At 51.0% G+C, this 24,493-nt stretch overlaps 9 protein-coding genes across 9 annotated transcripts; all 9 read left to right on the top strand.

Moving 5' to 3' along the window:
- Window positions 1-280: 280 nt before the first annotated feature.
- On the top strand, window positions 281-3,498 carry SMAC4_09552 (uncharacterized protein; the record flags this gene model as incomplete). Its single annotated transcript, XM_066090971.1, has 5 exons — window positions 281-2,061; window positions 2,137-2,556; window positions 2,608-2,858; window positions 2,918-3,139; window positions 3,194-3,498. The coding sequence occupies exons 1-5, from the start codon at window positions 599-601 to the stop codon at window positions 3,496-3,498; spliced, it is 2,661 nt and encodes an 886-aa protein (XP_065947460.1). The 5' UTR covers window positions 281-598.
- A 609-nt stretch (window positions 3,499-4,107) lies between these two features.
- On the top strand, window positions 4,108-4,317 carry SMAC4_09551 (uncharacterized protein; the record flags this gene model as incomplete). The annotated part of the gene is made up of 1 exon (XM_003343862.2): window positions 4,108-4,317. One exon carries the CDS (start codon window positions 4,108-4,110, stop codon window positions 4,315-4,317), a length of 210 nt encoding a protein of 69 aa, XP_003343910.2.
- Window positions 4,318-5,564: 1,247 nt separating this feature from the next.
- Window positions 5,565-6,168, top strand: SMAC4_09550 (uncharacterized protein; the record flags this gene model as incomplete). The annotated part of the gene is made up of 2 exons (XM_003343861.3): window positions 5,565-5,989; window positions 6,066-6,168. The coding sequence occupies 2 exons, from the start codon at window positions 5,565-5,567 to the stop codon at window positions 6,166-6,168; spliced, it is 528 nt and encodes a 175-aa protein (XP_003343909.3).
- A 1,420-nt stretch (window positions 6,169-7,588) lies between these two features.
- Window positions 7,589-9,102, top strand: SMAC4_09549 (uncharacterized protein; the record flags this gene model as incomplete). The annotated part of the gene is made up of 4 exons (XM_003343860.1): window positions 7,589-8,211; window positions 8,365-8,544; window positions 8,618-8,734; window positions 8,802-9,102. 4 exons carry the CDS (start codon window positions 7,589-7,591, stop codon window positions 9,100-9,102), a joined length of 1,221 nt encoding a protein of 406 aa, XP_003343908.1.
- Window positions 9,103-10,998: 1,896 nt separating this feature from the next.
- On the top strand, window positions 10,999-11,508 carry SMAC4_11408 (uncharacterized protein; the record flags this gene model as incomplete). Its single annotated transcript, XM_066091043.1, has 1 exon — window positions 10,999-11,508. One exon carries the CDS (start codon window positions 10,999-11,001, stop codon window positions 11,506-11,508), a length of 510 nt encoding a protein of 169 aa, XP_065947461.1.
- A 1,236-nt stretch (window positions 11,509-12,744) lies between these two features.
- SMAC4_13960 (uncharacterized protein) lies at window positions 12,745-13,104 on the top strand (the record flags this gene model as incomplete). The annotated part of the gene is made up of 1 exon (XM_066091712.1): window positions 12,745-13,104. One exon carries the CDS (start codon window positions 12,745-12,747, stop codon window positions 13,102-13,104), a length of 360 nt encoding a protein of 119 aa, XP_065947462.1.
- A 1,217-nt stretch (window positions 13,105-14,321) lies between these two features.
- On the top strand, window positions 14,322-15,602 carry SMAC4_13961 (uncharacterized protein; the record flags this gene model as incomplete). Its single annotated transcript, XM_066091713.1, has 1 exon — window positions 14,322-15,602. One exon carries the CDS (start codon window positions 14,322-14,324, stop codon window positions 15,600-15,602), a length of 1,281 nt encoding a protein of 426 aa, XP_065947463.1.
- A 549-nt stretch (window positions 15,603-16,151) lies between these two features.
- On the top strand, window positions 16,152-16,609 carry SMAC4_09663 (uncharacterized protein; the record flags this gene model as incomplete). The annotated part of the gene is made up of 2 exons (XM_003343325.1): window positions 16,152-16,251; window positions 16,341-16,609. The coding sequence occupies 2 exons, from the start codon at window positions 16,152-16,154 to the stop codon at window positions 16,607-16,609; spliced, it is 369 nt and encodes a 122-aa protein (XP_003343373.1).
- A 6,456-nt stretch (window positions 16,610-23,065) lies between these two features.
- SMAC4_09664 (uncharacterized protein) lies at window positions 23,066-23,700 on the top strand (the record flags this gene model as incomplete). Its single annotated transcript, XM_003343326.1, has 2 exons — window positions 23,066-23,154; window positions 23,433-23,700. The coding sequence occupies 2 exons, from the start codon at window positions 23,066-23,068 to the stop codon at window positions 23,698-23,700; spliced, it is 357 nt and encodes a 118-aa protein (XP_003343374.1).
- Window positions 23,701-24,493: the final 793 nt, after the last annotated feature.

Consider the following 24,493-nt stretch of genomic DNA (forward strand, 5'->3'; position numbering starts at 1 on the left):
GAGGGCTTCATTATGAAATGTGGTGGTTCTAGACCGTCTCAAGGGTCAAATGCATGGATCTTCCCGTTTCATACACCTAAATTGAAAGGAGATTGGGGATCGGAAGAGAAAGTCATATGGCTGGAGGACGCCTTCCAGATTTATAGGTAGATGGTCAGTAGAGAGGAGAGGATGGACCCAAATTGTGTGCTGCGCAGCGAGGAAGCATCTCGGCGTCTGGTCTGTGCACGGCCTTGGCATGAGGGTCGGGTGCATCCCGCGCCTTGACTTCACCTTGGGTCCTGAATCGCACATTCGATACTACGTGGATAAAGATGAAGGAAACGAGTTTGCTAAAGACGATATTCGCGTTGACACATATCATAAAGCTGTGTATTTGGCTGAAGCCTACCGGTTTCCAGCTGTGGAGCTGTTGAGACGCATGAATCGTGATGGGCGGGTAGCCTCCGCCTCCGCAAAGTTGGCATTCTTGGCAGGATCCACTTTTGACTTCATCTCATGGCACCTTCCCGACACTGGCAGCGACCTGGAACTCATCATCTCCGCCAACATGATCGAAAGGGCAGGAGCCACAATGATCTGGTAAGTTTAACACCAAATGGCAGGAGAAAGGCGCGGTGTCGAAAAGCCGCAACTGCGACGGCGAAAGATCCCGCTGGCGTGTGAGCCCTGCCGCGAACGCAAGTCTCGTTGCGACGGGGGGAAGCCGATCTGCTCGACTTGCCAACGTCGGTCTTTGCCTCTAGAACAATGCATCTACACCATCGAGAATGCGCGTACAGCTAGCAATGATGAATATATCAAAACCCTTCATGAAAGGATCCGCCAGCTGGAGCGCCTCTGTGTGGAACATGGAATCCCAACTCCCCCTATAACATCGGGCAGCCCCACACCGGCACCGCAATCCGCTACTACTGCAGGTCCGGGCCCTGGCGCAGGTCAGTTGGAACCACTGCAACGGCAGCGGGAATCTCCCTCGGTCTTTGACCAGTCCATCACCTCCAGTGTTACCGCTCCTTCTCATCCGGATTCCCAACACCAAAGTCCGATCCGTCCCGGGCCATCTCGGAATGATCCCGGTCCGAGCCACGGGCCGCATGGACGCGATCACCGAACACCGAGCCAAGGCCCAGGTCCGGGTCCAGCAGCTATTCTACCACTACCACCATTGCCTCCTCCTCGCCATACGCCCGTTCTCTCGCCGACCGAACGGCTCCCCGAAGCAGCTCAACTGGGTAGCGCAATCGCGGCTATGGGAGCCGTCTCTACCGGACAAGATGCCGCTTTCAACGCCGCCGACGATTTCTATGGCAGTTCCTCGGCCGCCACTTTCATGGAGGAAGCGAGCAGCTTTGTCAAGAAGAAACACACACATCGCATTCCAGATATGGATGTCCGACCGACACAGATGCCACACCCTGTGACTTCCAACCCTCTCCACTGGAAAGGTGGTGATTCGCGCATTTCCACACGCATGCAGTTCGCCCAGGCCGACAAGTTTGCATTACCTCCACGGACTCTGGCCGACCATCTCCTCAAGCGCTACTTTGAGAGGGTGTACTGGCTATACCCCTTCTTCCACAAACCCACCTTTGAGCAAGCGTACGAGAGTCTGTGGAGACCGAGCCATGAGCATCCTACTGAGCCGCCATCCCCTCCCGGTCTTGGGCTTGGAAGTTCTCCGGGAGCGGACGCCAGCACTATCGTGTTTCATTTTGCTCTAAACACCATCTTTGCTATAGGCTGTCAGTTCTCTGACCTCACTCCGGATGAAAAGGCCTCCACGCTACAGACCTTTTTTGACCGAGCAAAGGCATTCGTCAGTCTCGATCTGCTTGACCTCAACAACATCGGTGTCGTACAAGCCCTGTTACTCATGACCATATTCTTGCTGGGCACACCCTTTCCTCAAAGATGTTGGAACTCTGTTGGAGTGGCCTGCCGACTTGCTCAGGGCCTTGGACTCCACACAGAGGCAAGTCAGTCGACTCGTATTATCCGGTCCGACTTGGAGAAGGAGATACGGCGGAGGACATGGCATGGCTGCGTTATCTTGGACTTGTAAGTGATTTCCATCCATTCCATGATTATATGGGTCGCGAGTAAAAAACTAACCGCATACTGCCTGTGTGATAGGACCGTCAGCATGACTTATGGGAGGCCTACCATGTCTGCTCATCTTGATGCGCTCGCATTGCCGTCCATTGCCGAACTTGATGGCGGACAGCTTGACCATCAGAATAGCCCTTCACCGGTTAGTGTGCCGTCAAAGATGTACTTCTACCTCGAACATATTCAGCAGTGCCATATCATGGGAGAGATTTTGTCCACCGTCTACCAATCAACCTTGGGTCGACCAACCAATCTACAGGACCCGTTGAATAGTGATCAAGCTACCCATGGCCTCGATGACATCCTTGCGCTCGACGAGAATCTTTCGCGATATGAGAGATCTGTGAATCCCATCATGTCCTGGAGCACGCCGGCCGATCTCACAGCGGTGGAACCGGAGAGAAGACAAGTTATCGAGACCCAGAGGACTGTGCTCCATGGAAAGTAAGTCCCACTTTCCTCAAGTGGAATTGCAAATTCTAACATAGTCCTAAGCTTTCTTTACCTACGCGTGATGCTTCATCGCCCTATTCTGTTACAGTTGTGCATGGATACCGTGTCGCACTCGACCAGTGACTCTAGCTCTCCGACAAAGAAGAATTTCCCTAATGCCAGGCGGGCCGTTTATACCTCATTCGCTGCAGAATGTGCCAAAATCTGCGTAACGGCAGCGACCGATTTGCTTGAGCTGGTTCATAGGACCTACCGGACGGATAAAACTGGTGGATGGTGGTGGGATGCGCTATGTAGGTCTCAATCTACTACTGTGTATGCTTTTGCCCCTATTGCTCACGCAAGCAAACAGATGCCTTCACGGCCGGGATAGTTGTTATTTTGGGACAACTTTGTCCGGCATCATCGTCATCGTCGTCATCGTCGTCATCATCATCGGAGCAGCAACGCTTCCGCCGGTCATGGGACTTGTGCGAAGAGATTCTTGGACACTTTGCTTCGTTTAGCATTTCCGCGCACACATCTCTCGTACACTTGCGAAAGTTTCATGGAAATATGGTTTCCCGGCTATCAGGTACGTGGTCTGCAATGTTCGTTCTTGCTCCAGAGTTGACGAATGCGGGTGTAGATAAAACTGTGGGGGAATCTTTGATAACTGAAAGAGGACCAATGTCGTCAGCTGCCAATCAAGCTTCCGTCCCAAACACAGACGCGATACCTGGACCTAGCTCCCATATATTCGGACAAGGGTATCAGTTCAATGCTCCGTTGGATCCCGCACTTAATCCATTCTGGCAGCCTCCTGGTGGTGCGCAAGAATTTGGAATGGCCGATGGTTCCCTCTTGAACTGGGACCCAAATCTGGAGAACTTTATTATGGACTTTTCCAGCGATGAGGTGCCGTTGGCCTTGGGGCACAACCATGGACAATAAGCCCTTGCACTTGCCAGCAGCCCCCATGATTGGCAACGATATTACTGTATTGTAGGTGGCCCTCTGCAGGGTTCTTTCATATTTCATCTGATCTTGTCTCCCTACTGCTGGCCAACGTCGGGCAAGAGGAGCGAGATTTGTTTGCCTTCTGGATATTTTACCCTGCCCTCCCAACGCTTCCCGTCTCTTTTGCCAGCGCGAAAGTTTTTTTTTTTCCCTCCCATTAACAACCCTTGACGCAAAAGTATTGGAAAATCAGCCTCACACTCGATATCAGCGAAGCCTCACTCTTGTTGGCTCGCTGCAGCTACGCTTGCCAAAGAGCCTTCTTAACTCTCAGTATCAAAGCGCACCCAGTACCAGAGCTCGGTATGTATGATCTTTACCTTGATTCTTCGACGTCCCACCTGGTTCTGACCTTACTCTCACTTCTAGCTCCACTCAGGCCATCAACATGCCCTCCAAGAGGGAAAAGGCTGAAATAAAGCGCCGTTTCGAAGAGGAGTGGGAGAAAACCGGTGGGCTCGCTATGCTTTGAGCTACCGCAAGCCTGATGGAACTCCGGAGGATCGCCCCAAGGAGATTTTTGGTGCTTGGCAAACTCGCGACATGGGGGACCACGACGACCATGCTATCCTCAAACGCCTTTACCTCATGCCGGAATGCGAGCGTGAGGCCACGAACTATCTCTGCGGGCGTGCCGACGGAATGGTGTTCATTGAGCATGCCAGGGACGCGCAGTGGGGAATTTCGCGCGCCCAAAACGGCCGCATCAACGACGACTTTAGCGATGGAGATGTAGACTTTGAAGATGAGTAACATAGACTCTCGTATGTGTTTGAACGATTTACCGCATTATCCGTAAACAGATCATTCGCAGAGCGCCTTACTTACCAAGTGCAAAACAGGTTCCAAGTCGACAAGTTTCCCTACGGCATGGAGGCTTTCTCGGCGGTCTCTGACTTTGACTACGTCAAGCTTTGGGCGGCCTGACTGGATTCATGTCGGCTTTTGGCATCAACCGTAACGATAACGATGCGGTCTTAGAGCTGGTCAACTGATCGCCGCACTTCACAAACAAGGGGCTTGCTTCACTCATCCCCAAGTTTACGTTAAGATGGAGTGACTATGTTTAGAAGCGTAGTAACGGACGCATTCCATTCTTGCTGGCTGGGTTAAAGAGAGCAGATGATTGCCGCAGAGCAAGAGCCAAGGCAATTCTCAAGACATTTGTGATAGGTCCGACGATTCGTGTCTACGACGATATCTTCTTCGGTCATTGACGCGGTTTCCAAAGAGCAGAAATAATGATTGCGTGCGCTTGGGAATTGTGCTCGCGGTCTAGGAGAAGCCCACTTGCCAGGCGTAGGACCAAGGTAGAAGCCAATGGAAACCCACCTTCCCTGACCCGTGTTACTTGACATGATGACATTTCTTTCCAGGAAGGAGGTGAATGGCTCATCCTGGGAGATGATGGTTGTCGAGGGAGAGAAGGAACGAAAGTGAGAGTCTGGGGCTTGGGGGCCGGAGGCTGCCGGGGAGGAGCTGTCCCGGTAAGCGAGACACTTGCCAGGAGTGGACAATAGGTAAGGCATGCAGCTGCACTGCACCTCAGTACTTCCTGCGTCATAGAATCCCGAAAGGCAAGGACGAAGAACTAGGAAGGGCGGTGCTCTGCTTGCCTATCATTGCACCTGCCTCGTTGGAAGAGCCTTAAGCTCCGAACTTCCGACAAAAGGAAAGTGCCACGGGTCCTGCCACCTGGACACGGCAACAACCGCTCCAGACTTCTTGTCACACGTTTCTGCTAACGACCCTTCAGCACTTCTCCCCAAAAACATCACAACCACTCGCATTTGCTTCAGGATTTTGGTTGCTTTTTTCATCGACGCATTCCCAAGCACACAACGAGGTATTGACGAGACTACACACTTAAACATCGGTAAGGCCCTTTCTTCCCTATTTCTCCAGTTCCCATCATTTTGTCTTTTGTGATGGAATGCATAGCAAGCTCTAACTTTATTGAACCTGTGTCTGCCCAAATCTCCAGTCTACTACATCCAAACATGACATCCCAAATCGACAATATGAGCCTCGAAGCCCACTTTGAGGCGTGTTGGAGCATAAGCTGGTACGCCCGCTACAAATGCGCGCGGAGCAACTTTTCAGGCGTCTGGGTAGGGCCCTCTGTCCCCGTCGAGGTCGTTGACCTCTGGAAGCGCTGCGACTGGCATGACCTGCTTAATGGAACTGGTGGAGTCCCGGCCGAAAACACTTACCGTCAAATCATTGAGAACTTGAAGTCTTTGCCGGAGGACGAGAGGAAGATCACAAACTACCTCTGCGGAGCAGTCCCCATGGAAAGCATGCCAATGTACGACCGGCCAGATGGGCCATATTGGCGCGCCACTCGCGCTCACAACGTGCTGCACAAGGACGTTCGCACTTTTGAGGAAAAGAAGCTGGGGGTCATGGAAAACAAGCCTTTGACGTATGTACCATCGATTGCCATCCCTTCAAAGATCAAAACTGAAGCTTGTCTCTAACGCCTACGCAATGCTCAACAGTGGCCTCTACGTCAGTCCACACCCTGCCCCAGCTCCGGCTGGCGCCGACGCAGAGAAGGACGAGCCGCCCATTACCATCGTTCCGGTGTCCGAGGAGCAGTAGATACCGCTGCGTCAACATCTTTCTCGCTCAAGCAGGATCCATTCCGCTACTTACATCACCGATTGCCAAGCCAGCCAAGCTGAAAGAGTGGACAGCAGTCAACAACACCTCCTAGCAGTGATGGCAGCATCCGATATGCGTTGAGTCAAACGAAGGCTTCGGCTACATTCGCAACGACACAATTATGTTTAGAATATAGGATGGGTTGCTGTTCGAGCTTGCAAGGTCTTGGAACGCTCTTCAGGTCATGGAATCCACTTAACCAAGGTTTAGAGGGTCTTTAGAAAGGGACGTTGAAGGAGTAGGGACGCATTCAAGTAGCGCTTTGTTTATTAGAAGGGCGGAGGACGATATGAAGTTACCAGTGGTTTCCCTAACTCAAAGGAACGTTAATTTTTGTTAAGCTATCGATACACTCAGCGTTATAGTTGAGTCCATGGAAGCACTTCATTGTTATCAGCTTCTTGACAAGGGACTCTTGATTGCTAATGAAGGGCTGTTTTCTTTACGACTCAACGGGAGATATGTACATGGCAATGGCAAAACTCTGAGAACGTCCCCGCCTTATACTGGTCTCCTTCCTAACTTTATAGGTAAATAAGTAATGGCCGACGCCCAAACTCCCACGTTACCCACCTCCAAAGAATCAACGTAAACACCCCCGCCAGATTGTTTACCCGCCAGGGACATCGCAAAAACCAAAGTCTAGACACCAAGGCACGAGACTTTCCAAGCACACCTCTACCTGAACTAGCACAAGACGACTATTCGAGAATCCACACTGCAGCAAGGAAAAGGGCTAACAGCCAACAGCCACAGCAACCATGAAATCCTACCCCTACCCCTACCCTTACTCTGCCGCCATCGAGCCCCCAGGAAGCTTTCCTCCTTCACCTCCTTCTCCATCCCCAAGTCAGACTGAAACAACTCTACGAATTCACGTCTCTGATTCCCCTTCCTACTCTCGCTCAGGACCGGGCTTGGGCCGCTCCCCTGCTAGTCATGCTCCTCCTACCCTAGTGTTACGATCCAATCATGGAGACTAGACTAGCCGACCAATCAGATCGGACCCGAAGCCCCGGGTCCAGTATATCGGGTCCATGAAGACCAGTATAAAAGAAGGCCTTCCCCGGCCTCTTGTTACCGGTTCTTCAGCAAGCAATAGCTATCACAATCTACCAGTACCTTTTGGCTACTACACTGTTACTCTATTGTTCTATCCCAGCGATAATACTCCTGTGCTTGTAACGGTTCGTCACACCTAGCCCCCAGCTCCACGTACCCTATCTCGTCCATTGCCTCTACCCAAGACCAGGGGCGAAGAAGACTGGTCACGAGGACTTGGCTGGATGGGGTGCGAGATCCTCGAGATGTTGAGGGTGAGGCGGTGGCGGTAGCGCAGCCGGCGGAAGGGTTGAGGATGGAGGGTTCTAGGAGTGGGACTGGGACTGGGACTGGGACTTATGCCGCTGCAGATGGAGCATGGGAGGTCAGGTCCTTGGAGGAGGAGGAGTGGGGTATGTGGGCTGGGAATGGGAATGGGACGGGGACTGGGAATGGAACTGCAATTGGGAATGGGACTGGGAATGGGACTGAGGCTGGAAATAGGGCTGTGGATGAGTCTGGAGGACATGCAGGAAGAAACTGGGACAGCCACGGGGAAGAAGAGATGGGAGGTCCGCGGTGGGGTATTGCGACCGAGACAGAGACGGAGAGCCGTGGCTTTGAGGGACACACGCAGGATGAGGGTGTGAGTACCCCTAGAAGCGAAGATGCCGTCTCTGTCTCTGGGTCCGTGGTTCGCGATGGCTTTGGGTTCTGTAGCCGGTGTGGAGCTCCCTGGAATGCCGATGCGGATGATGAGCAGGACCCGAAACGACTATCAGCCAATCACGGTAATGACAATGGCAACAGCGAAAGTCAGGGATGGGGCCGCAGGGCAGTCTACGGCCAGGAGGGCTTGAACAGGCTGAGAAGCCTTCAGACTACCACCTCCTGGGGCAACGGTACCTCGACCTCTGAACTGCCTGACTACCAGCCTCAGTACAATACGCCCAGGACGACAGTGTGCGGTGCTTGTGGGAGGGATAGACAAATGGAGTGCGATCGGAGGTATGGTATTGAACATGCAGAACTCCTCGCTACTGACTCTGGCAAAGGAAGGGACTGAAACTGACACCGAAGTGGAAAACTTAGGAATTACTGGTGGGGTAAGCACGAGAAGAACGAGGATGACGATGATGACGACGAGGAAAGGAACTGGGATGGAGAGAAGACGATACATGTGGGATATCGAAATGTGAGAAGGTCTGATGAAAATAGTCAAGGCAACAACGGATGGAACAGTGATGGATGGGGAGAGAATCGTGGATGGGGGTAAGCTTCCGATTCTTTGTGGTGTCGATGGAGTATCTGTCTGAAGGAAACTAATCAACCTTCTGCTGCCTAGTAACCAGGATCCCACCGCCTCTGTCGCCGTGGAGGAGACGTACCAAGCATCGTCACATGAAGAAGAGCAGGACGGATGGGGGGTTCATCTCAGGGCTGAAGTGGCTGAGACATCCAGGTATGTCAACCAACAAACCCCCATTCATCCTCTTCACAGCTCACGTTACTGACAGCTGTGTCCCTAGCCATAAAACGAGTACCACTACCGTAGTATCTTCTTCTCAACACACCCATGGGACTTCAACCACCAACCGAAAGCAGAGCTCCGACTCAACAATCAAAGACTCCTTCGAATACATGAAACAATGGGGAGGTCTTAAAGGCTCCATGAATGCTTTCCTGGTTAATCCCGAACGGACCGATGCTGTTTATCAAGCTGGGAAACTGATTCTCTCACTACGCGCACAGGGAGCATCGTTTGCGCGGCCTCGACGGAAGTTTTGGGATGAAGAGTTGGCGCGGGTGCTGGCGGGGGATATGTTCTAGGACGAGCCATGAGGCTATTAAGAACGGCTTTTGTACCTATGTCAGGACGGTTGAAGTTGGGCTGTGGATGGGAGTGATCGGGAGTTTGGACTTGATCGGATGGAGCGGTCAACGATGGGGAGTGCTGGGGTGCGCACTGCTCAGCTACCCGATTGTAGAATAGAGTGATGGGATGGTTAACTTGAGCATTGAAACTAAGGTAAAGAGACACACAAAAAGCCAGGCTGAGAGATGTTTAAAAAAAAAAAAATTTAATAATAAAAAATAATAAAAAATAATAAAAATTTTTTTTAAAAAAAAAAAAAAAAAAAAAAAAAAAAAAAAAAAAAAAAAAAGGAGATGAGATATTCAGGCAGTGGTCAGCCATCTGTCGCGCCACATCCCGACAACTGAGCCGAGCTATCCCACGGTCTGTTTGATGACTGTTCCTGCCGAACTCAGACCTGAAGTACTCCATGTGTGGATAGGTCGCCGTCATGGGTCGAACAAGGACGAGATGAAGGTGTCGACGGGACTGAAGCCTGCAACCGGAGTCGGAGGCTGAGAAAGGCACGGACATGGATTCTAAAACGCAGCCTGGTTCAGCGCTCCGGTAGCAGGAGGAAATCAGGGGCATGCACCCGTTACGCCCCATGGGTCCATGCAGACTTGAGTTCAATTGGGAAAGACTCACTGAGGACACTCGCTCATTCCTTATCTATCGCGGCTTTTAACCACCTCTAAAACTGTACCTGTAAATGCCGAGCTCATGTAGATTGATATTGGGACCCAAGCTGATTTGATTGTCATAGTATCCCTCTCATGAGGCCGGCCCGGTCCAATGCCCTGACACACGGGCATCAGGATTTCTGTAGCGCTGAAGTTACAGTAGGCTTACAGCGCTTGCCAGTGGGCATGGACCCAAGAGGTGTTGGAGGCACGTGCACGGGTGCCATTCACGCACACCACGCCACGCACGGCCTCTCTTCCTGGCATTTTAGCCCTCCAGACCTCTCCACAGATTCTTTCTCCTTCTAGCAACAAAAAATACAACCATCAACTGCTTCATTTTCGTTGCCTTGTGCGTCGCACAGGTTATGAGCCCTCTGAAGCTATCGCAATCAATCAATCCAACGTCGTAGAGGCCTACTGGGTTATCCCCGGGAGTCAACCTCCTCGTCACTTACTCGCAAACGATCTTCGTGTCGTACGCGATCTTCAAGTCGACCGTCGAGTCGTCAACCGACCTTCGAGTCGTCAACCGACCTTCGAGTCGTCAACCCATCACAAGCAACTCTTTGATCCATGCGGATCATTCGAGGACCTTCCAATCCTTCCGACAATACCTTCACCCCTCTACTCTTTGTCTCAACCAACAAGATGGCACCAACCGTCGACACTGGCTCGCTTGTCGTGCTTCGCGGCGAGAACAACATCGACAACTGGGAACGTGCTTTGCGTATCGAACTCGAGTTCGCTGACGTCGACGACTACGTCTACAAGACCATCATTGAACCCGACAAAGACGCCAAACCCGTTGAGCACAAGGCCTGGAAGATTGGTCGCGTTCACGCGCTCAAGATCATCAACACTACCCTCAAGGATGACAAGGTCTTGACTACCCTTCGCATCAACGGTTGGGACCAGACCAACAGGGACCCCAAGTATCTTTTTGACCTCATCAAGACCACGATTGGTAAAGTGACCAACGAGGCACGTAGCGAAATCCTTGAGCAGTACCAAGGACTTCGTCGCTCTGGCTTTGACACCATGGCGAACTTTCTCAACCAGTATGAACTCGCCCGTAGACGAGTTGCTGACAGTGGCCTGGTCATCGACAACACTGTTGAGTGTCTCAACCTCTACAACATGGTCAAGCGCGAATATCCCACTGATGCCAAGTTGTGGGCCAACGACATGACCAAGAACACCCTCACTACCAACAAGCTGTTGGCTCAATTGTCTACCCTTAGCAACACTGAGTCTCGCCAGACTAACCTGACTATCCAAGTCAAGACCACTAGCACCAAGACAGACAACAAGACTGACAGCAACAAATCCGGCACCAACACCGGTAACAACAACGACACTAGCACTTCTAGCAAAGGTAAGGGCAAGGGGAAGCTCACCTGCTCTGTCTGCAACAACAACATCCAGAAGGACTACATCCACTGCGTTTGTGGCCGTCACCGCTCGACCAAGATCACTACCTGTTGGTGGTGTGAACCGGACAAAGCACCCGACACATGGCCCAACAAGGCAGAAGCTCGTAAGCACAACACTGGCACCACTGCCGCGTTGGGCAACACCAACACTACCTTGGCCAACCCCGCTACCTCTAGCTCGGCTTTGCTATTTAACGGCGCCAACTTTGGTGACGGTAACTTCAACCTTGCTTCCCTTGGTGGCAATCTGGGTTTTCACTAGAGCCCGTAGCGAAATCCATCCGTAAAGTTACCTCTAGCGTTGAATCGAATCATTCAAATTACCTAAACTCGTATCAACTGCAGTACTCGAACCGTGATTTCACTAAAGACCAACAGGCTCTCAAGGCATTACAAAGCACAGACAACACAATCAAGAATCTAGTTATCTACGACTCTGGTTGTGGTTCTTGTATTTTCAACCACCAGAAATGGTTCACAGAGCTATACCCACTGGCTCACCCATCAGAACACACCATTGGCAACGGCACTACCACCTACGCCTACCACATTGGCACTGTCAAACTAACGATGCCAACAACAACGAACGTTAATATCAGGATTCGAATACCTGATGTTATCTTCGATCCATCCACACCAGCCAACCTTCTGTCGACTCAGGCATTCCTCAAGAACGCTATGGAGTGGAACATGAAGACAAACCAGATATCATTATCTGGTGGGAAGGCACACATTCAATGTCGCTTCATCAACAATCTGGTGGCTCTACCGGTCTTTCAACCAGGCAACTTCGACCAGACAATCATCACGCCACGGCATATGATGCTTGCCTCTATCAACTACATGACAATGCACAAGAGGATGATGCACGCAGGCAGAGATCAGGTTCTCAAAGCCTGTGAACAAGCGGGCATTAAACTCAGCAACGTCAACGACCACACCTGTGAAGCGTGCTTACGCGCCAAAGCAACCGACTACATTTCCAAGGGCACTCATCCAGTCACGACGACCCCGCTACAGTTCATACGAGTCGACGTGATCTCACACAACAAACCAGGACATATGGGAGCCCGCTATGCGGTGCATTTCATTTGCGATGTCTCTGGATATCACTGGGTAAAGTTCTGTGCCAACAAGGGAGATGCCTATGTTATCGTAACTCAATTCAAGAAATGGATTGAACTCCAGACTGGACTCAAGATCAAGATCATTGGCCTCGATGGGGGCCCTGAATTTGGCTTCAATACAATAGAGTTCCAGAAGAGTAAGCTGGTGGAGTGGGCTCGCACTGAAGGAGTTCAACTCTACAAAACTCCAGCACACACACCATGGATGAACGGCAAGACAGAACGAGCTGGCCATACCATCATGACAAGAGCTAGGGCATTAATGCTCGACTTGGGTATACCAGAACACCTTTGGCCACTCGTGGTCCAGGCGGTTGTAATGGTGCTCAATATTACACCAACAAAGTCTAACCCTGACAACAAGACTCCCCATGAGATATTCACACGGGCCATCCCTGGATTTCCAGCGGATCAAATCAAACCCCGCCTTGATCATCTCCGGTCCTTCTTTTGCACAGCATATTACTTCATCAAGCCAGAGAGACGAACCAAGGGAGACAAATTTCAGGAACGAGCTCGTCGTGGCAAGTTCTTGGGATACGATGACAACTACGGCAAGATCTGCTGGATCTGGGATCCAGAAACTGGTGCGATCATTCGTGCCAGCGCAGTCAAGTTCATTGAGGACGACGACAAACCAAAAGATCCAGCGATTGAGGCCATTCCTCATGGAGTATTCTTCTCAGATCAGTCGATTGAAGAAATCAAAGAAGTGGCAGACAGCGGCGTGACCGTCTGGGTCACTGCAACTGGTTCATACCAGCGATCCCCAGCTGAGTCCCTGAATCAACAAAACCCTAATCAGACTGCTAATAATGACAAAGATCAGCAGAAGAAGGTGTCCTTTACACCTTTTTACCCCAACCCCAACTACCCGACTCCGGAAGCCACACCAGCTCCTGAGAATACTCCAAGGTCACCGACTCCTTCCCCACCCTCATCATCACCTCCACCGATAGACAACGTTCCCCTCGAACCGACTCAACCCCAGGACGAGCCGATGCGATCAATAGAGCAAGAGGAGGAAACCCAACATGGTGATCTGGTCGATCTGGAGGATCTTGATGAGGAGGCTCCCATTCCACCACATAAGTTTCCAGACCAGGAAGGTGAGGAGATGACGACGACACCCAACAGTCCGACAACTGAAGTCAGCGATCTACCTCCTCCCCAACCGCCACCGGCCATACAGTTCTCAGTCACACCCAAACCCCCACCACGGCCACCCAACTCCCCGGCAACAGCCATACCTTTCAAGATCAACCGACAGGTCACTGGCACGCCAAGGGTATCAGAACCAGATATCTCGAGTCTAACTCTGGACTCTCCGACCCCAGCAATAAGGCAACAACCACAAACCCAGCAGACTACAGAGGAAAGCCAACCTTCTGAGGAAGCAGACTCGTCAGCAACCTCAGAGGTACGTGAAGGCAGACCTCGTAGATCCGCCGCGGTTAAACCAACTAATTTCAAATATGGTAGACAGTCCGTTGTTGACAGCAACAACAACGTCGTTGAACGTAATGTTAAGTTATTCCACGGCACGGCTGAGGCCAGACACGTCACACGACCACCCCAATACTGTCTCACTGCTATGAAGGCTATCCATGATCTTCAAGCTGATGCCAACAATCGTTCTATCCCCAAGAACTACTGGCAGGCAAAGAAACTCCACAACTACAAGACTTACTGGTTCCCAGCAATGGAGAAGCAGGTCAAAGCACTTGAAGACCAAGGTGTTTATCGCTTGGTTGAAAGAACCCCAGATATGGAAGTCTTACCCGGAAAATGGGTCTATGACGAGAAATATAACATCGACAACAAAGAGTACCTTGCACGAGCCAGATGGGTAGTGTGTGGTAACTACGAGAACAACGACAACTGGGCAGTACAAGACATCTATGCCGCCGTAGCCAATATGGTCAGCGTGCGACTATTCCTGGCCATTATGGCCACCCACGACCTGGACTGTGAACAATTTGATGTCAGCACCGCGTTCTTGAACGCCCTCATTCCCAACGATTGCAAATACTATGTCGAACAACCGACTGGACTTGAGAAGGGACCCCGCAACAAGCTGGTCTGCTTGCTGATCAGGGCTCTTTACGGCCTTCGCCGTAGTCCTCTTTATTGGTTTGAGACAGTATTACCCATATTCAAGAAACTGGGCTTCTTCCCCATCGGTGGAGACACGTGTCTGCTGATTAACAAAGGATTGAGCGCCTTGCTCATCCTTTACGTTGACGACTTCCTCATTGCAGCACCCAGTAAGAAGATCATCAACGACATCCACCTTCAACTACAAGAACACTTCACGATCAAGCATATGGGATTGGTGCGCACCTTCCTGGGCCTTGACATTGTCAGAAACAGAGACGAGCACACCGTGTTCATATCCCAAGAACGCTACACCCGATCAATTATCGCCAAGTTCAATCCCTCCAATAAACCTCTACACCCGGTCAAGACTCCCTGGCCCCCGGACTTCAAGATCCATGGGGGTGAACCAATTCCAGGCGAGCCAAAGCCATATATCAAGCGCACCGGTTCTTTGAACTGGGTATCACTGGGCACACGACCAGACATCACCTACACCGTCGGCAAGCTAGCCGAAGGCAATGCCAAACCGACAGACAAGCATATCACCGTCATGAAACATCTATGGCGATACCTGACTGGTCTTCCCGACTTGGGAATAATGTTGGGAGGAAAGTTCTCGCCGACAACAGATCTGCAATTCAGGGCATATGCAGATGCCTCGTATGCAGATGACATACCGACAAGGCGCAGTACCGCTGGGCATGCTGTGTTCTTTACATCGGGACCCATCCTGTGGAAGTCAAAGAAGCAGGATCTTGTCACCACCAGCACTACAGAGGCCGAGTTCGTCAACCTCGTGCCAACTGCAAAATCCCTGGAATGGACTGGCAGTATGCTCAATGATCTGGGCATTGTTGATGTCACAGACAACACCAGAAGGATCCTGTACACCGACAGCTCGAATGCCAGGGACAGAGCCCTGAACAAGAACATCCCCGCTCGTAACCGCTATATCGACATTCGGTATAAATGGCTCATTGAGCAAGTGGAACGCAAGGCCATTGAGGTTATCCATATCTCCGGAGAAGAGATGCCTGCAGACGGTCTAACCAAGCCTCTTAAGGCAGACAAGCATGCAAAGTTTGTCAAATTAATTGGTCTTCATCAGAAGAAGGTGCCTTGGGCTTGAAAGCTTACAACACCACATCATGTATCATATAGTAAACAATGTATCTTAGACATCACGGCCATTAGGGTCTTTCGGTCTATGGGGGGTGTGTTGGAGGCACGTGCACGGGTGCCATTCACGCACACCACGCCACGCACGGCCTCTCTTCCTGGCATTTTAGCCCTCCAGACCTCTCCACAGATTCTTTCTCCTTCTAGCAACAAAAAATACAACCATCAACTGCTTCATTTTCGTTGCCTTGTGCGTCGCACAAGAGGCCGGTGTCGGACCCACTTTCCCAGGCACGCTAATCCTCAGGAACGTCCTTCTCCGCGGTTGCTCATTGCCTCCCCCTCATCGGACTGGCTGTTCCTGAGGCCTTCTTTTCCTATCATATCTTCCACTTGCATCTTAAGTTGTACAAAACGCCTCCGGGCTTCCCGTTGCTGCTGCATCGAACTGGGCATTCCTTCACGTCTTCTCTCTTTTTACTCTTCCGATCTCCAACTGATCTTACCTGCCCAATTCCAGTCAAAGCACTGCACGGCTTTCCTTCCCCAAATTTCCAACATGTCTGACTACGGCGATGATGATTACGGGTATGACGACTACGACGACTACAACCTAATGACTATGATGACTACGACGGCTCTGATGATAACGATGGAGGGTACGATCATGACGACCATGACAACGGCGGATACGACGACCATGGAGCTGATGATCACGACGGCCATGATGCTGGCCAGGATGCTGTAGCAGAGGAATGGCCGGGTTTTGCCGTCTTTGAGGAGGTGGAAGATGGCCACGTGGAGCACACCGGCTATGCCGAGTTAGTATCTGAGTTAGAGTACACTCACTCGGATGATGGCTACCCAAGCGACCACGACGGAGTGGAAGTTCCTTCCTATGGAGTCCTCTCCGGCGTTCCCACGTATATTCGTGGCCATGACGACCATTTTGTATCACGGTCTCAATCTGTGGGCAACCCATATTCTGCAGACCGTGGGTTGATGGTTGAACCCTAAAGTCACAGCGAAGCTTATAGCCAATACCCTTCATCACGAAGCAGCGGTCATCATTACAATGGCAACCACCACGGGTCTGGCACACATCATCACGAAGAAGATTCTGAACAAGATCACTGGCCCGGAAACTACAGTCGGTAGGTTGGACCCAGACTCACATATCAGAACTGCCAATTCCTTAACAAAGTGTCACACGGACATTGCCCACACTCCTGGGTTTGAAGTTCAATAGAGCCTCAATGCTTGGCATCAACCCAACCTCGCCATACAATGCCAGCCTTGCCTCGCCCAGTGTCACACGGACATTCGCCGGTGACATTCATCAGTCAAACTGCCGACCGGAATTACCGACAGAATGCCACACGGACATTCGCCGGCGACTTTCATCAATTAAACCACCGACCGGAATTACCGACGGGCAACTGGACGAAGGCTGGCATTCAGAAGATCTACTTGTAGGCAGATAAACTAGATAGACTCGCGCCGATGCCTGGCACACAGGGCTCGGTACGTACCAACCTTCTTTGGTATAAGAAGGCCTTAAGGCCCGACCTTCTCATGGAGGTTGAAAGGATCAACAAGGCCTTCGAGACCAAAGTAGTTTATTAGCGGAATTGAACTACTATTCCAAGCCCAGAACACTGCCCTTGCCACACAAAGGCACTTGTTGTTAAGAAGAAGCCACATGTTCTAACAGTCGCCGACCCCAGCGGGTAAGAAGAGTCACAGGCAATCATGAACGCAATGAGAGACCAAGAAGCTCGAGCATATGCCAGTAGTGGTAGCTACTATTCAGCCGGGATTGCGGCACATTCTTCTCGGGGTCATACTATTGCCGCACTATACGAGGCCAGAAACCGCTCCATGGGACAGCAATCGTGGTGGTGAGATTAACTGCAGGACCACGCTTACCCTTCCAACTGACTGAGCGCATCACAGTCAGCATCACATACCTAGGACGTACTCTTATCACGCACACAAACGTTCTGATCATAAATTTGAGCCAAATGCTTTGGCAACTCTGAAAGTCCAAGCCTTTGAGGGACTCTAACCGATGTGTTTTCAAATCATGGTGATCGCAGCTCTGTGACGACCTTTCTTACCTCAAGCAAGCCGTGTTGGACTGTCCATGGTTGGCTTTTTTGCAACCACTTCGCCTACCAACTGAGCAACTAGAGTGGAAGGCAGTCTTCGAGATGGAGGGAAGCACATGTTACATTTCAAGCAAGTTCATCTATTGCTGTTACACTTGGTTCATCTCGTCTTTGCGCCAATGGCCGAACTGCTCGTCTTTGCCTTTGATCAACCGTTACGCAACGTGGCAAGCAAAGTGATCATTCCCTGACAGAAGCTACGAATTGAGATAAGCCGCGGTCTTCTGGTAGCCACAATATCAGTCCTCCTGCAGGTACGAGGCAGGCATTCATGTGGTGAGAGGTTTTGGTGGGAGGCGAGTCCCGTCAGACTGAGCTATAAAGGACAGACCTCGCCCCTCGCACATTGTTCTGTTTTCCTCTTCTCTCTCCATCATGCATCCTCATCTTATCCATGATTCTTCAAAACTTCCATCATCTTTTTACATCATCATGTTTTAATCCATCCAAATTATTCAACCAGCGATGCTTTTCTTTCTTTTGTCCGACAGGCAAACACAGCGCCCCTGCACATCAACGATGGTTGGGCAACTCAACGGTTCAAATCCATTTCGACAGTCCCCACCCTCACACAAAGAACAACAGATGATCAGACTTCGGTCTTCGACTTCGGCTCCCGTGATCTCTATGGTCAGCAGGATTGTTCATCGATTGCTCGAAAGACACTTAACTTTCTCAATTTGACCGCTCGCACTGTGTCATTTCCAGAGACACAAGGAGGACATCGACACTTGCTCGTAAATGCACACGATGCATGCAATCCACGCCCAACACCGTGTCACCGCAATTGTCGCCCATACCCTGAACGGCAACCAAGCAGAGCATGTCAGCCATGCACAGTCCCAGCCCCAGCCCCATGATGACTTTTGGCTTCTTTGGTTTCAGCGTCTGTCGTCTGTCGGTTGTTGTCTGCGCCCGACGGCCCGTGAGACCCTCGCTCTCTAGAGGTGGAAATCTGCGAAGCAAGACTTCGGCACACTACCCTTGGGAGTACAGCCCGTTTCAACCACCGACAAGTGCATCTTGATACAAAGTTTCCAACAAGGCAGCAGCAGTCCAATGTCGCTCCGGCCAAGAGTGGCAACCGACTGGCCCCAAAATTGCCGCCAGCACCCACACAACACCCAGCGCCGGCACCATCTTGTACGCGGTGGCGGAACTGCCGCCATGGCCAAATAAAGTTGGCTGCCGAGGAACACCACTTCTGCTTTTGACAATGAGTTCGGGCACATGAGAGTCGTCCCTCGGGATGATGACGACTTCAAGGCCACCAGCTATCATAAGCGGAAGGCCGAGGAGGAAGAAGATGGAGATTCGCAAGGAATATGACGCTGTAGGGAGGTTCTGGGATGATATCTGGGTCAACCAACTTCCAGCACAGAGAGATAAGGTGTTCTTTGTTGAAAGGAAGACTCGGAGGGTCAATGGTGAGTTTTCCGTGCTGTTCAGATGTTTCCATAACCATGAGTACCAACACCTTGGGTGTCACAGGAAGAAGGTCGCGGTACCCTAATATTACGCGTCGCTGTTCGACAAATGTTATGCCTTGAGCTTGGAAACAAAGCAGGCCGGGCAACCTACATGATGTTCATATATGTCGTCCTCGCACAGTTCCTTGAACAGACCTCAAAGGAGCTCGATGCTGAAATGGTGGTCAGTAGAAGACATTTACTGCTTCACCCACTTCCAAGACTTATTGTGCCGTCGCGGAGGTGGTAAGGGGGGTTGACGGTGTTGTCGGCTTCGGTTGAGAGGGCCATCTTTGATATTGGGTTTCGACTTTGGTAGTCGTAAACTTGTACGCACACACAACACGACAGCACATTGCCTCGGCTGGCGGCCCCGGCCTACGAGGCTGGACTGCTAAGCGCAGCCATGGGCGAGTTTGACTCTGACATGCTCTTCAGTTCTGTTTCACCCGCTGGTTTCGGAGTTGTTGGATCGTGTCTATCCACTTGCTACAGCACGGTCATGTCCTTCTTCAAGAGGCGTGGATTATGGAACTGGGAGCCCAGCAACGAAGAATACCGGGGCGAGTCTCGTGCCTCATACCCTCATCTGCGAAAACTTTGTATTCTGGTCCACAACAAAGAAAACAACTTCGACATGGCCGAGGCATGGAAGAGTCGGCGGAGGATTAATTACGAGAGACTCTGGGAATGGCTCATTTACGGGGAGAACTTTTAGCGTCGACGCCCTTTCCACTACCTGGTCTATCAGTTATGTTGGCCTCCCTGAAGATTTCGAAGAAGAGGTTGAGCTTTCTGAGGACGGATTCCCTGCTGATGATCACGAAAATGGGGAAATTCCCGCTGATGAGGACCCTGGCTTTGGCGGCGGAGAGGTGGACTCCTGGGCTTTCCTCTGACATTACCTCCACAAGGGAGGGCTGACGTTGAGGTTGATGCGGAGCCTGAGATTCTTCTCGACCTCACTAGCGGCACTTTAAGCCGTATCATCATGGACACCCCGGACAATTTCACCGGAGGGCACTCTATATTCGACGGCATCGATTCCCCTGTTATTGATCCCATAAGTTGGAAGACCCTATGCTTACATGTTCAAATCTTTGCCCAGACCCCAACTACCGACCAATGTTCCGGGAGGAACCGCACCTGAGCCCCGGTCTTCCCTTTGTCTGCCAGGACATCTGTTTCCTGCAAAATTGGTTTGTGTTTCAAGATAAACACCAGGTTTTCTTGGTGTCTTTGTTTTGCGCTGGCAAAACGGCAATCCCTTCTAGGATGCCACCCTTGCGGGTGACGAGCAACTGGGGTAGTCACAAAGCCGAATGCTGATTCCAATCCCCCTAACACTACTCTTGCTCGCTAGCTTGGGTGTTGTCGAATATGAGGGATCCCATCCTATCTCCCAACTTTCTTGGGGAGAAGTGAAATTGCCGCGGGAGAACATTACTCGTCAGAGGAGGCATGGCCCGGCCCGGCTTTCAACAGCCACTTCGATGCGGCTCCTATTGAACGTTCCAGCGGTGTTTGAAGAAGGGTAGCCCTCACTACTGCTATAGACCGGTGGACTTTAGTCCCAACGCCGTTGAGGCGCTGCTAGTGGGAGGGATGGAGGCACGCTCACCGGTTCTTCACCAGCCAACGGCGGTGCCAAGAATACCCCGGAGAAAAACAAAGCGGTGCCGCTCGAGATCTCTATTGAGGCTACCGGAGCTGGGAATCTGGATTTTCAATTTGAGCAAGGAGCACTGGGATGGGCCAGCTTGGAACCGGTAAGCTTCACTCCGTCGCTGAATGGCATATTGTGACAAGGGCAGTGTTCTGGGCTTGGAACAGTAGTTCAATTCCGCTGATAAACTACTTTGGTCTCGAAGGCCTTGTTGGTCCTTTCAACCTCTAGAGGAAGGCTGGGCTTCAAGGCCTTCTTATGCCAAAGGGAAACGGTACCTATCTAGTATGTACGGGTCCTTGTCACCTGAGGCTCCAAGGCATCTAGCGATCTGCATACATGTAGGTCTTTCTCGTATGACACCAGGAGCGTGGCATATGCCCGTATGCCACCAGGAGTGTAGCATATGCCCGTATGTTACCAGGAGTGTGGCATATGTCCGTGTGACACATATCAACCTTCAACTATAACGAATCCGTTTTCTAACATCTACTTCCAGCTGCTGCCAAGTCATTGCAAAATGACCAATGTAACGGCACCACCTCGTCGTTCGTCGCCTTTACTAGGTACCTGCCAGAACGAGAAGCTTCTGCTGAGCTGGTTTGATAACGAGCTCGCCCCGGTTCCGAAGGGTGATGATAAGCAGGAGCTCTTGGTTATGGATTTGTGCCTATCTCACAACACCCAGCGAGTGCGTGATAAGCTCAACGAAGGTATACCACTTAAGGTTATCCCAGCTTTGATCCCTGGCGGTTTGATTAGGCTTTTTGAGCTTCTTGGTGCAGCAAACAGTCCCAATGGCGACTTCATCACGTTGCGCGATGTCAAGTCTTTTGCGGACTTGCGATCATTCACACCCAGTCATTCGCTCTCAGCTTCTGGTTTCTCCCAGAGAGAAATACACCAGCGACCCGCTCTTTTCTTCGAGGGCGCCACTGAACACTCGTTCCCTTGGGCTGATCCCCCTCCGTCCCTTTGGGCAACCTTTTCTCCAATAGACCTGGTGCCCGGAGAGTACCATTCTACTGCCGTATCAGAGACTACTCATATATCGGATGCCCATGTGCCAGCCACTCCTGTTCGGGCTCCCATTGACCCGGATGGTGCCTGATATTCTGATGAGTACCAGCAGGGTCTTGACTTGATCATTAAGGACCCGCTTCTCGCCAAGGAAACCAGACACGTCTACTGGGCCATAATGCTCGATAAAGATGAGGAGGACATTGATACGTAAAGTCACAGAGGGGTTCGGTGGTACGAGCCCAGGCTCGAGGTACCTAAAGGCATGCCCTAGCCGTGGGAATCCTGTACCTTCGTCATAACCTTACCGAATGTGCTCGCCCAGTATACGATCAGCTCTTCGCTTGCTTGAGCCCTTGGTTCAATGCTACCATTCAAGTCACTACCCAAGAAGCCTGACAGCACTACATGTTGATAGAGGGTACTGCCTTACCTACCTGTCGGCCGAGTAGTGTAAGACCGAGGACTTAGATTTCAACCCGAACGAATCCCCGGTTCAAATTCTCGTTTCGAGTTGAGATGGGATCAAGGGAGTAGATTTTCTAGGTCATAATTGAGCGGTGAAACTTTGGGTTTCCGCAGCAATTCTTTTTTTGCACACTCACGCGAGAGCCCCCATAGTCGAGGTTTTCTAGAAGCCCTGCGAGATAATTTGCGGCTCTTGTGGAGGTCACAGTGCAGTTGCCGCGTTAGTATACCTGTCTAGCGGTCTCCGGAGAGTGTCGATTCAGGATCCCGTTGGGTTAGGGAGCATGAGTAGGTAGACTTGTCAAGTTTAAAGCGTATATACGATTAGTTGATTCTTAATAGAATACAAATGTATGTCGCACCAAATAACAGTTAAAGTTTACTGGCGTGCGTGGCTGAAAGTGATTTTATTGACCATGCCGCCGGCCGTTGTTGAATGTTTGAAGGCAGTAGGTTGCCGGTTTGTCTTTGGGCCTCTGGCGTCTGGATGATGATCCAACGTGATAACAGAAATGTTCGCTTGATTGGTTATCATCCCAATCTGTATTTATTTCTTCGCATCCGAACGTGGGCGTGAAACCATTTCTGTACAGCAATCATCCACATCGACAACGACTTGTATGCAACAGCACATTTGCCGCTTTCTCTCCTCTGTTCCAACTTCCCATAACAACTCGAAATGCCGTCTGATTTCGATCCGATCGATGATCCTTACTGGGAAGACGCCGACGTGGGTTATGATACTTGCAAGGCGGAAGAGATCATGGAGTATGAGGAGAGATGTCGGAACGGAGAGGAGGGACTCGATATCCCAGACGACGACGACGACGACGACAATGGGGACTATGGAGACAAAGATGAAAAAGGGTGGTTTTTCGCGTCTGAAAGATACAACGCCGAGTGGAACGAGAGACGGAAGAGAGAGATTCTGCGTAACGCCGCTGAAAGGTGAGTACATGTACCATCCTAGGGCATCTACCGATCTTATCTCCTCCCCGTGCAGCACACCGCCAAGTCCCGTCACTAACACCATTCCATATACGCAGTAGCAATAACGACAAGCTCAATAACAGGAGCGCAGAACCCAGCTCTACAAATGAAAAGGAGGAGGCTGGTGACGGGACACTAGCCGGCCAAGCGGGTTCGACGTCAAAGTCCGAATACACCAAGCCTTGGACAGGAGGAACGGAAGATTTCATGACCTCTCGGAATGAAATTGATCGGATATCGGTATCGGAGGGATACAGGAAGATGGCAGATAATATGAGGAAGGTAGCGGGGAAGGATGGCGGTGATGGTGGTAAAAAGAAGTAACAGATGACATTATGGGGGCGTGGCTACTGGTTAGCGATAGTTGAGCGCTTGAGCTGTTTGTGAACGTTTTTAAGGGATGGGCCTCCGGCATACGCATAAGGATGGCTAACCCCCGATCATGTACGTAACTGTGACGAACCGTTACAAGGACAGGAGTATATCGCTGGGATATAGGACAACGGTAGTAGTAGCCAAAAGGTACTGGTTGATTGTGAAAACTATTGCTTGCTGAAGAACCATAATAACGAAGGCCGGGAGGCCTTCTTATATACTGGTCTTCAGCCCCGTCCCGTGGTCCCGTAAACTCGGGACCCTGGGTCCTATCTGATTGGTCAATTCTATCTAGATACATGAGGCTCAACGATTGGGTCGTAACAGTAACGCAGGACTAACATGGTTTCGACACTGTTTAGCCTTTTCCGTCCCGTTTTTTACAAATAAATGCCGAAGGTCCACAATGTCATTTAAAAAGAAATAAAAGGCCATGGACTTGAGAACGGCAAATTAGGGGGGATCGCAAAAGTGTCCTTCCTTCACCCGGCATCTGCAGCAACCGTGGAAATACCTACTTAAGGCCTCCGACAGCTCATGATAACCATATACGACCATACCCACTGGAAAACTCGGGATCCCGTCCGCTCTCCCATAGATAAGCCAATGAGGGGAAGATTATCTATAAAGACGCTTGAATGTATTAATATGCTGACCCTGACATGTTTGTTACGATCCAATCGTTGAGCCTCATGTAAGCTAGATAGATTGACCAATCAGATAGGACCCGGGGTCCCGAGTC

Source organism: Sordaria macrospora, chromosome 6 (genome assembly GCF_033870435.1).
Source record: "Sordaria macrospora chromosome 6, complete sequence".
Taxonomy (NCBI): Eukaryota; Fungi; Ascomycota; class Sordariomycetes; order Sordariales; family Sordariaceae; genus Sordaria; species Sordaria macrospora.